Source organism: Petaurus breviceps, unplaced genomic scaffold, assembly GCF_028583685.1.
Source record: "Petaurus breviceps papuanus isolate PSGF00001 unplaced genomic scaffold, PetGlider_PUasm1.0 178, whole genome shotgun sequence".
NCBI classification, from domain to species: Eukaryota; Metazoa; Chordata; class Mammalia; order Diprotodontia; family Petauridae; genus Petaurus; species Petaurus breviceps.
The window spans coordinates 9622466-9635330 of record NW_027185777.1 but is presented as its reverse complement, the minus strand read 5'-3'; the positions used below and the strand labels follow the sequence as shown (position 1 = coordinate 9635330).

Below are 12865 nucleotides of genomic sequence, written 5' to 3'. Positions count from 1 at the left end.
AATGAGGAGATGTCTGAGGACATGCCAAGGACATGCTTTTTTATAACCTTTGAAATGGCATGCAACACAGTAACCATTGGGTCAGAAAAAACCACAGTCTTCCGGACATTGAAAAAATTCCCTTCTTCCCTTGAGAAGGTCCACTGACTACTGCCTTCCAAAATTTCCCAGCTAACCAGAATAAAACCTTTGATCATCATGTTCTTCCTCTTTCAATCAATCAGCCAACCAAACAACCAAAGAAACATTTATTAATAGCTTATGAAGTACCTGACACTGTGGTAGGGACTATATACAAAAGTAACATTTCTCTTGACCTGGAAATAATTCTCTTAGGCATACACCCCAATAAGTAGCTTCACTCATCAAGAAATGAAAAAAATATTGCCTTTCATATCAAATCAAAATCCTGAGTCATAGCATTAAAATTCATAGAGGTAGGATGTAAGGTGTTAGAAATCATTTAGTTTGTTTAATGATGTCAAAGAGTGAAAATAATAAAATTTCTAATAAAGACAAAGGAAAACTTACCTTCATTAACAAAGTCAAACAGGGTTCCCTAGTCAGTCAATATCCTGTCTTGAGCTATTAGGAGTTTCCTAAGAGATTTATGTGGGAAAAAGTGACTAATTTACATTAATCTTTCCATAATAACCCCATGTTTTACAAATTACACATTCAAAAGCAGGGGTGTGCTGGTAAATATTGTACAACCAGCTCTCCAGAAGAAAAAAAAGGTGCCCAAGACATACTTTTAGGTCTAACCTACATTACTGACACTTCCTTCCTTCCTTCCTTCCTTCCTTCCTTCCTTCCTTCCTTCCTTCCTTCCTTCCTTCCTTCCTTCCTTCCTTCCTTCCTTCCTTCCTCCTTCTTTCCCTCACTCCTTCCTTCCCTCCTTCCTTCTTTTCTTTCAGCCTCAACAATCAACAAAACAATAAACCAAGCTCTGATTTATAGTGTTTCTCCATTTCTGACTTGCAAATTTCAGTTCACACTGCAAATGGACCTGCAAATTCTTGCACAGGTGGCTGGGGGATATTTTCTGAGATCTCTTCATTATATCTGCACCTGTTATTGGAGGAGAAGAGCACACTCTTCACCTGGGTCAATCAGGCCTGAAGGAGTTTTTAGGAGTAAGCTTTCAGTCATCTCTCTTGAAGGTGTTGACAGAGGACAACTTCTCAAAGAAGTCTGTAAAATGTTGAAAACGACCTAATCACAAAGTCAAAAAGCAGGAGGTCTCTCTCGTCTGGGATGTAGCAAAGAATGAATATTTATAGAAGTAAAGAACATGGAGAAGAGAGTGGTCATGATTAAATATAATGAATCATTTTGTCCATTTCTGAAGATGATCCTTGATCCCCTTATGGACATGATCTCTTTCTCCTCCAAAGTCTGATGGCAGTCTTTTATAACACTTAACTATATTACATAAAGCAGAAAAGTTTTTTGAGTTTGCTTCATTCCTTCCCCTCTTCCCCCCACATACACATTAGAATATAAACTCAGTGAGGTCAAGTTAAGTCTTAATAATCTCTCTAACACCTACCATCATATCATCTCTTGCATATACTGGCATTACTGAGATAAAAAAAATCTTGGCAGCTATTTTGTTTAAAGAAAATGACTTAATAGATCTAAACATAAAAAGTTGCAAGGTAAAAAATAACTTAGAAAATAGGTGATACTTTTTACAAGTCTGGCTAGAAGAAGAATTCATACCTAAGCAAGGGATAAGTTTTATTCTAAAAGATAGAATGGACAATTTGAATTATATGAAATTCAAAAGATTCCCAACCCCAAATGAAATGAATGCAATTGGAATTAAAAGACAAACTATTGGGGAAAAGCTTCATACCAAAATTCCCTGGTCAAGGTTTCAAATCCAAGAAACACACATGATTGATGCAAAAATACAAGAAAAAAAGCAATTGGATGATTACCCAACAGATAACTGATCAAGAGAAATGCAAATTTATACAATACCTCACCACAAGCTCATAACATTGAAAAAGAATACAAAACAAGGAGAATAATAAATGTTGGGTAATATGTGTGAAAAGCAAGTACATCTGTGAAATGACTCAAGTATTCTGGAAAATAATTTACAGCTATGCCCCCAAAAGTCACTAAGCTGTCTATAATTTTTTTTACTCCTATTAGGTATATATCCCAAGGAATCCAAGGAGAGAGGGAAAGGACCCAGACATACATGAACATTTATAACAGCATTGTTTTTTGTATTAAAGAACTAGAAACAAAGCAGATGCCCATCAACATAGGGATAGCTAAGGAAATTGTGGCATAGTAATAAAGTGGAAAATAATTGTACCATAAAAAATGATGACTGTGATGGAGTCAGAAAAACATGTTAAAAATTGAATGGGGAAGCGGCTAGGTGGCTCAGTGAATAGATCACTGGCCCTGGAGTCAGGAGTACCTGAGTTTAAATCCGGCCTCAGACACAACACAAAAACTAGCCGTGTGACCTTGGGCAAATCACTTAACCCCAATTGCCCTCCAAAAAGCAAAAAAAAAAAGAAAGAAAGAAAGAAAGAAAGAAAGAAAGAAAGAAAGAAAGAAAGAAAGAAAGAAAGAAAGAAAGAAAGAAAGAAAGAAAGAAAGAAAGAAAGAAAGAAAGAAAGAAAGAAAGAAAATTGAATGGACAGATGCAAAATAAAATGAGCAGAACTGGGAAACAATTTATAGTGACAATGTTTTTGAAAGCCCTCAGAACTCTAAGGCAAAACAACAAAAGATAATGATTTCAAAAGACTAATAATGAAACATGCCTCCCACCTCTTGGCAGATAACTAATTGACTAGAGATGTAGAATGGGATGTGCATTCTCATATATGGTCAATATAATGCATTGTTTTACTGGACTGTTTATGTATGTTGTAAAGGAGAGACTATTCACTTGTGCAGTAAGGTGGAGGGTAGAGGAGTAGGGAAATAGGTAATGATATAAACTAAGAAAAAAGTAATGCAAATAAAGAATTTTTTAAAATTCTCAGAACCCCAAAAGGAGTACAGAAAGGTACACAGAGTAATTTTATTACTTCCTTGGTTAAACTTTATATATATATATTTTATATATATATATATACATACACATACATGCACAGTGACTACAATAATGGAAAGAAAAAGAACAACAAAAAAGAAACAAAAGGAAATATTGCGAGATTGTAACTGACCAAGGTTGATCCTGAAGGGATGAGATTGTGCCTCTTCCCCTCTAGGTAGAGAAATGAAAGATTCTCACCCATTTATGTTGTATCTAGTTCTTTACTATTACCAAAAAAAAATGATACTCTATTTTGGTGCATGTGTACGGAACATAGCATATACTGTCTGATTCAGTTACATATTGCTTCCTTTTATGAAACTATTTTCTTATTTTCCCTTTCTTCCCCCCCCTTTTCTTTTTTATTACAAGATGCACAGCTTTCTGGATAGGGGTAAGAGGAAGGATATATGTAGAATTTAAGGTGCTATAAACACAAACAATACCTATTTTAAAAAAAGATAAATGCTGGATCCATCTTTTATTTTGCCAGGTTATTATGAAAGACATAAAGTTAAAGAACTGAAATTTAAAATCTCATAAAGAAAAATTGAGAAGTGTGGGGTGGCCATGAGCAGGCTGTAACTTATTAAGAATGAGGAAGTAGGGGTGGCTAGGTGGCGCAGTGAATAGAGCACTGGCCCTGGAGTCAGAAGGACCTGAGTTCAAATCCGACTCAGACACTTAACACAAAAACTAGCTGTGTGACCTTGGGCAAGTCACTTAACCCCAACTGCCCTCCAAAAAAAAGAATGAGGAAATATCTAGGATAAGCAGTGAAAAGGCTATTATCTGGACAAAAGAAAAGAAAAATATATGTGGGTTATATAGCAATATAACCAATGTACAGAATGTGTGTCCCACTGGCAGCCAAATAATGTCATGAGAACTTAAGAAGGATGACAGTACCTTGCTTAGAAGTAGTATGGCGGATCTATTGGAGGACATGTACATCAATCAACCAGGAACAGCAGGAATGAATGGGTGGTGATCCCCACTATATCAGTTGGAGTTTCAGCTGTAATGACTAGCACTGTTAGCCACTCAGCTATTGATGTGGGGGTATATCACCCTCTTATTACATATCCCTCCCCTTCATTATGCTGGGCTCATATAGCATCGGTAATAATGTGAAATATATTGTGTGTCTGCCAGTAAGAACCTGATCATAAATGTCTTCTGCTACAATCAGTGGGACTTATCAGTTAAGCTGTTTCACGATGGAAGATTTAGTTTTATTTTTGAACTTCATCTTTTGATTGCAGTCTGGAACAGATTTCATTTGATGAATACATGGCAGACTGTGGACATGCAGGGCTGTTTAGGCTTTAAAAGATTATACATTTATAAAAATGAATGAGCTGAAATGTAGTATTTTCTTTTTTCTTGTGTTACCCAGACCTAGTGAGAGATGATAGGAAAACTTTCCAGAGAAGTTGAAGAGAATACACATTGCTATCATGTTAAAACCAGATTTTATTGCATTCCTATAAAATCAAATGTGGTTATAATTTGTAGTTTCTTAGAAGAGCATTTTTTACATTAAAGATGTTGCAGTAAATATACATATGTGTGTGTATTATATATGTATATATGTTTGAAAACTATATAGTTAAGTTCAATTATAATAGACATTTGTTATTAAAGGGGCAGAGTATCAGGGTAATTTCCTAGAATGAATTCAGTAGTTCCTACCTTTACAATACTATGAGTTTAACAGTTTAGGAAACTAAAAAATATCCAATTAAGACTGTCTTAACCTTCACATTTATAAGAACACAATACCATAGTGCAAAAATCTGAATAAGTTAATAAAGTGAAATGATGGCTTAGTTTTACCTAAGACACAAAAAATTAATTTACAAATCTCTATATAGTGCATAGAAAATGATGAAACAAGGTCACAGAAATTAATTTTAAAGGAACTTTGAAAATCCCAGCAAAGACTTTATATTTTAATGTTATGCTCATATATAGCCAGCATTAAAAGGGAAAGCCAACCAAGTATCAGTCCAAAGTTCTGCAGGAGAAACATCAACCAGGGTCGCTGAGTTTGAACGTGAGTCATTTCAGGAAGCTAAAAAAAGAATAAAAAAGAATGAGATCCAGATATATTCATGGCTGGGAAAAAAAGTTTGATGGGAAAAAATGAGAAACTGCGTTGTTCAGGACTTACTAGTAACCTTTCAGATTCTTGATTCAGTCACCACAATTAATTAGTTTAAAATGATAGAAGCAATTATATTACAAGTAGCCAGAAGATACATCTGTAAGCTCCATGGCAAAAGAAATATCATTAACAATATGTAGCTACCAGATTAAGTCAACTTCAAATCGTTTCACTTTTCATTGATTTAAGAACCTCAATGGAAAAACTACCTTTATTTGGAAGGAACTTAGTTTACTTGGGGGTTTCTTAGCTTGGAATTTGTGAATGGAAAGTTTATACACACATATACACATGTATATGTGTATCCATATATGCATGTATGTGTATATGCATATATTTATATGTGTGTACACACATGTGTATATATGTGTGTGCTAATATATGTATATCTACACATGTGTATATGTTTGGACATATACATATATAATTATATTTTAATGCAATTGGTATCCTCTGTAATTGTGTATTTTATTTTATGCTTTGAAATATATTATTCTGTAGTCTTCATTTGCCTGCCAAAGGGATTCACAACACAAACAAGGTTAAGAACCCACTATTTATCTGTTCTGTTCATGTAGCATGTTAAGCAGATAAATGATTCCAAGACATGATGCTGTTTTGTTTTTGGTAGTTAAAGAAATGCCCAAGAAAGTGACTCTCCATGAGCTTTTTTTCGGACCCAGGAGTATGGCTGGATGAAGCTCTCTCTTGTATTCAGAAACCAATGCTGTTACCTAGCACATTTGTGAAATACTATTCCCCATAGTTTGAGGGAAAAGTTTTCCAAGCAGATCCCAACAGGTGGCAGTCTTACATTAATTTCCATAGAGGTCTCACCCCTCCCACTTGATCTGTAGATTTGACTTTGCATGTCACTTTGATAAGTGCTCCTTTCTATCAGAATGCAAGTTTTGGTTCAACAGAGATTGTGACCTTCATTTCCCCAAATTCAAACGGTTTAGTAAAAAAACAGTCAAAAATGAGCCTGAGATAAGTGAGGTTATTGGATTTATGACATTAGAAAACAGAGTGAGGTCTATTTTGACAGGTGGTTCACTGCTTATGTATGAAGTTTAATGATTTAGGAGATGATTTCATATTATGGAAATCTGTGATTCCAAATGCCATTATGAAAGAATTTAGTATGTCCCAAAGGCACCATATGATATACTTGAAAAAATGGTGGAAGACCTGGTTTCACAACCCAGCTTTCCTATCTATGTGGCCTTAAGCAGATCACTTTACATCTCTGGGCCTCAGTTTCCCCATATATAAAATAAAGGAGTTAGAGTATGTGACTTCCAAAGTCCCTTTTAGTCCTAAATCGATGACCTTGTGAACCAGACATTAGTCTGCTGACTGTATGACCTTAAACCTGCCACATATTCTCCATGTCCTTATTTGCTCAACTTTTTAAACGGATGTTATTGCAGGGCAAATTTGCGTGGTCCCCTAGTTACCTTTAATTCATATCTTGATCTTCAATTTAATTAGCACCTTTAGTTCATAGGAATTAACAGACAATCTGAGAGTCTGAAACCAGAAAAGGGTCTGAGAGGTGATTTTGTCTTTGTTTTACAGGTAAGGGAACTAAAGTCCAGAAAGGTTAAGGGATACGCAAGAAAAATAAACCTCAAGCTCACAGCAAGCTTGTATTCCAGTAGACTATAAGCTTCCTGAGGACAAATATCACTTTTATGTTTGTCTTTGTATCTCCAGAACTTGACGTAGTACTCTGAATAAATGCATTTTTTAAATGTTTGGTGAATTGACTGAATTTTATTCCAATAAATGTTGCTATGAAACTGCTGGTCCATTTAAATGTGAGGTTATGACAAACCTCCCCCATGTTACCCATCCTACTTTCCCTTTGGCTGGGAAGGGAAAGGAATAAACTTTTATATAGCACCACAGTGGGTCAGGCACTGTGCTAAGTGCTTTGTAAATATTATCTCATCTGATACTCACACTAACCCTATCAAATAGGTGCTATTATTATCCCCATTTTGCAGTTGAAGAAACTGAGGCAAACAGAGCTTAAATGCCTTGTCCAGGGTCACACAGCTAGTAAGTATCTAAGCCAAGACCTGAACTCAAATTTTCCTGGCCACAAGTCCCACATGCTATTGACTATATCACCTAGTTACCTCTCAAAACATGTAATACCTACCCTCTTAAGGTTTTGTGAAGATCAGACGAGAGCATATTTATAAAAATCATCAGTGTATCAAACAACATCAAACAAAAAGCCACTTATTTATCCCATATAGATGGGTACCCAAAATGATTTTTTTGGGACAAAATCATTGCCCCTATCTCATGGTACAGACAGAACTTCCACTACTGAAGGTTCTCTTCTCTGTACATCTTCCTTCCCAAGAGACCTTGTTTATGGCTATATTTTCAGAGACATGTTCAACTTACTCTTCCTATAGGAAGCTTTCTCATATTGGACTTTGGTCTGACAGGCATTCTTTTCTATCACTTCCTTTTCAATTCTAAGCAAGAGGGAAAACTAGAAGCTGAGAACAGAAATAAAAGATACTAACATTCACCATAAAAAATATTCCCATATATTGTTGCATTTATGGATCTGACGCAAATCAGCAAATGAGATAGAGATTTAATTTGCCAAAGATAGGAATGATGAAGAGGGACAGAGGTTAACAGAACTGTGCCATTAAATTCTTTTCTATATTTTATAATGCATAATAGGCACTCAAAGTACTACCAGACATCACAACAGTGAGCAAAAACTTCAGAAAGTCAGAAGACATATTCATCTTTCTGGGCAAGGTTGACCATAATTTGCATGGCCCATTCAAACTTATAAGCCCAACCCAAATACATGTTGTTATATTGTTTTTTTTTAACACCCCCCCCCACCTGGGCCAAACAGGACTGTATATAAATTGGCTTTGCAACCGGTTCCAACTAGGCTGGTTTTTGAAAGGCCACTTGGCTCTTTTTAGCATGGTTATGGACACACACACACACAAACACACACACACACACACACACACACACACACACAAACCATAACAGCTCTTGGATGAGTACCAGAATACCAGAGATCCCCACAGGAATTATGTCCCAAAGAGATACAAATATCCCACTCCTGCCAAAGCTCCAGCTATATATGATTATACTGAGGGGATCTATTCCCCCTCATAGGAATCAGATAATTTTGGAGATAAATGAAGATCCAGAGTGTCTCCAGTTTTCAGGAAAAGATATTTTGAAAGATTTTAGGTTTTTAAATTTTTTTTAACCAGGAAATAATGAGTTATTTTGATTTGCTATTTTTGTTATAAGAAATGTCTCTTTTCTCCCATAAAGCAATCGGACATTATTATTTCTCATTATTTCAGAGAGTGACGTAGATTCTAGAGATAAATGGAATGAGCTAATGGATAGTTGATGTTGGTCTTGAAGCAATGGGGCTTTAGAAAGTTTCTGAAAATGCTACTACTTAGAAGCATTGCCTAGGGATTCAGGGGTGGGCAACTTGTGGCCTCGAGGTCACGTGTGGCCCTTCAACTGAACCCAAACTTCACAGAACAAGTACCCTCAATAAAAGGATTTGTTCTGTAAAACTTGGCCTCACTCAAGGATCTGCAAGGCCACACATTAACCTCAAGGCAGCAAATTCCTCACCCCTGACCACTTCTCCCTGAAACTTGGAAGCATTCAAATGGGAGGTAATCCTTGTAGAATTAATATCAACATCCTTTGGGAGAGTCATTTGCACTTCTCTCCCCACCCTACCTCACTATCTTGGAAGGTCTTCACTTTTTTGTGTGTTCATGGGCCTCTTTGGCAATCTGGAGAAGTCTATGTACCCCTTCTCAGATGTTTTTAAATGCAAAAAATAAAACACATAGGATTACAAAGAAGACCAATTATATTGAAATAGTTACTGAAATGCTTTTTTAAAAATCAAGTTAACAGACACTGAGTTAAGAATCCCTATCCTAAGGTTTTTCAACCTCCCCTGAAGATCAGAAAATGCTAGGACATGGTGTTCTAGGAGTTTTAACTGTCAGGAAAAATATAAGCTTTGCCAAAATCTATTCAATAGACCTGCCAGTTCTTAAGTACTTTACCCAAATTCAGAGTCTTAGTGCATTGATTAGAAATTCCATGAAGCATACCAGAGCCCACACACAAAACATGACTTGTCTGTGCATATGAGACAAGTACTTTTTTTTAATGCTACAATCTGCACAATCATCTGTTTGGGAAATAGGCTTTACTGTCCCAGTTGGAAACTCTAAAATGTTGAACACTATGTTAAAGGACCATTGCTCTAGTCCTGCTCTGATGACTCATCATGGAATGGAGGTGAAGTGGGTTTTCAAAAGCTATAATAATGAAACACAAGTTCTCACAGTTTCTACCAAAAAAATTAAGGGCCACAACTTTTTTTTCAGTTTAGGAAATGTCCCTTTTTGTCCATAAATTAGTAGCATTTTTTTTTTATTATTTGGGAGCTTTTATCATAGAGATAAAAAGGATGAACTGATGTGCAAATGGAAAAGCTTGCAGATGACCTGTGTGACTTGTCACTCAAGGATCAACTTAACTAAGGGTGGTAATGCTCATCTTGGGAAGGTTGACTTTAGGTGATTAATTCTTTCATAATAATTTCCATTCTACAAGGTACAGGGTAGGAGTGGGGAAGGAAAAGTAGGTGAAATCTGCATGAGTGCATGGGTGGATAAAGCCTTAACACCAATCAAATAAAAAATTCTTAAATGTTCAAATCCAGATATTTAGAAATAGAAATTACTGATTGCTTTAAAAAACATGAATTCCCAATTTTTCTCCCTGTCTTGCCCACTTGCCACAAATATCTAACCAAAAAGTAATAAGAAAGTAAGTCATTCCATAGTGATTTGCTCTATGGTACCTGTGTGCATAAGAACCAACATGGTACCCTGGATAGAAGGCCAGCTGAGGAAAAAGGTTCAAGTACCACTTCTAACTCATATTGGCTCTGTGACCTTTGACTGGAAAGTCACAACCTCCCAGGACCCTAGGCAAATCCCTGAGACTTTAAATTAAAGATGAATTATAAATCTGCATTGGTGAAAGTTCTTTTTATATTGAATCTCTGAATCTAACAACAAAAATGCCAAAATGATACATCAATAAAATTTTTTTTTAAATTATGTGCCCTATAGAACACAAATTAAAGGAATTAAGGGGCTCTCAGTAACTCATGAAAGCAAGCACAAGGGCCCAATAGGGAGCTGACCTTGGTAGCTCCCAGGCTCCCTGTAAGATATTTCCCAAGACATTCTTCCTTTGGAGTTAAGATTTCATGAATTCCTTTCCCAAACTGCCTCTTTTATACACTCGTGCTCTTGCAACATTATTGTAATTGAATTGCATTCAATATCCAATCTATTCCCAACTGGACAGATGTCTAAGGATCCCTGATTTTACTAAGTTTCAGACTTTTTTTTGCCAAGTGATGCTTCCTATTTCCATTTGTATCTTGAACAAAAGCTGGTTTCCTGTTTTGTTTTTAATATATCTTTGTGGATCTAATATTGAATATGGCAAGGTTTACTTTTTGCATGGCTTATCAATGTGTGTGTGCGTCACATAAAACAATGAACAAACAGTATTTGATACTTTCACAATAGTGCATCATCTGGCAAAGGTTCAAATGTTTATATCCATTTATTGAAAATACATGGAGATCTGTCTCATGAAGGAAAACTTTTAAAATATGTCTGTCACAGCAATATACTAAGATTTGCTATCATTAATTTTTTAAGGAAAGGGGACTTTTTTCCATTTTAAAAAGCCCATATGTGATAAGTGATTCCTTCCTGACCATCTGCTGCACAGTAGAGCTGGCCACTACAGCTGTGCACATGAAATCCAGGGCATATCATTGGATTGGATCAGCCAGGTGAATATTAAAGGTTGCTCAACATGGCAGATACTCCTAGAGAAGTTCATGGAGCAGATATTCTTGATCTGGATCTGATTATCTGGTAGTACGTACTCAGATGTTGCCTTCGTTTCAGTCCCTTTTGTGGATACTTTGATTTTGTCTTTACAAATGGGTCACTTTTGAGCCAAACAGGGAATTTGTGTGTGTGCGTGTGTGTGTGTGCGTGTGTATGTGCATGTGTGTGTGCAGACTCCTTTTCAGTATGCAAATCTACAATTGTGTGTGCAATCTGACACATTCACAAGTCAAACAATGGGTGCTCTGCACTGTAAGTTACCAGCTACTTTTTGTTCTTCGTAGGAGAAGGAAAAATTACAAGTCTCTTTTGGGCAAGACTCTTCATAGCTAGGCATTTTCTTCAAAGCAGTGTTTTGCTTTTTCTCTACCCCACCCACACATTCCCTTTGGGGGAAAAAAAGTACATTTTGAATGACTGTGATGTTTGCTGGAGGTAACAGACTGATAGCCCTGGAAACTCAAGTCTTATTTATCCTCAGAACAGGTGGCTACAGGACAAGCCCTCTCCACAGCCCACCCACGAGTGTACCCATATTTCATTTTCTTCCTTTCTTCGAGGGCTGATCACTGCTAAAAAGTCAAGGGAATGTTTTTTTTTCCAGGATGCCAAACATCTGGAGCAAAAAACAAAAAATTCAATCAATCTTCCAGATGCCTCCTAATATGCAAATGTTTGGTATATTGTAGCTGAGCCATATGGATACTTTATTCTACTTCTTGTCCAGATGTTTTGTGAAGGCATATTTGATGGCAATGAAATGATATCTTGATTATCTAAGAATGCCTGGGAGAGAGGTAGTTCAAATGGAATCTTTTTTGCGAACTAAAGATGCTACTCCAAAGACTTTTTTTTTTGCTTTTTGGAGGAGGAAAGGTAGGGCAATTGGGTTTAAGTGACTTGCCCAAGGTCACACTGCTAGTTTTGCACTCTGAAGACTCTTAGATTCAGAATGAATTACCAAAGCATAGATTAAAGAAATTCCATACTTACTAAGAGACCTTTCAGGTTACCTGAGACCTCACCAAACCCAGATTTTATATATGTGAGGCCACAGGCAGGTAAAAAGAGAAAATACCCACCTGGCTGCTCTTCTGCCTAAAGGTGATCAATAGTGATCTGGTTGATATTCTCATTCAATTTTCCGAATTATCAGGTTTAGCCTGGCTCCACCTTGACTGAGCCCATTGGGTTGTACTCCACATTCTCCAGTATGAAGAACTTTATGTCTGGCATGGAAAGTTTTATCTGCTAACCTGGAGCTCATACCAGTAATGACTTTACAATTATAACACTTACTGAGAATAACAAACAGCTGCTGTAATTTTAACTAAAAGATGGTAGGCAATTCCTTTTTTGTTCATTTGATCTTGTTCTAGTTATGTGACATAAAATTGGGGTAGGGGAGAACAGCATGTATTGGGTAGGTTGAATCATTCTGCCTTCTACTCCACTTTTTGGTAAGTATTTAAATGGAAGAAGGAAGGGAGGAAGGGAGAGAGATAGGGAGAAACAGGTAAATAGAGACAGACAGATAGGTAGATAGACAGACAGATAGATAGATAGATAGATAGATAGATAGATAGATAGATAGATAGATAGATAGATAGATAGATAGATAGATAGATAGATAGA

At 36.3% G+C, this 12865-nt stretch overlaps 1 protein-coding gene across 2 annotated transcripts in view; it reads right to left on the bottom strand.

The window, feature by feature from the left end:
* Positions 1 to 4633: 4633 nt before the first annotated feature.
* Positions 4634 to 12865, bottom strand: part of SLC39A12 (solute carrier family 39 member 12) — a 112234-nt gene continuing 104002 nt past the window's right edge. For both annotated transcript variants that reach the window (XM_069086094.1, XM_069086093.1), the window contains one exon: positions 4634 to 5150. In XM_069086094.1, coding sequence (XP_068942195.1) covers positions 5022 to 5150 — 129 coding nt within the window. In that variant the 3' untranslated portion in view covers positions 4634 to 5021. The remainder of the gene's footprint in view (positions 5151 to 12865) is intronic.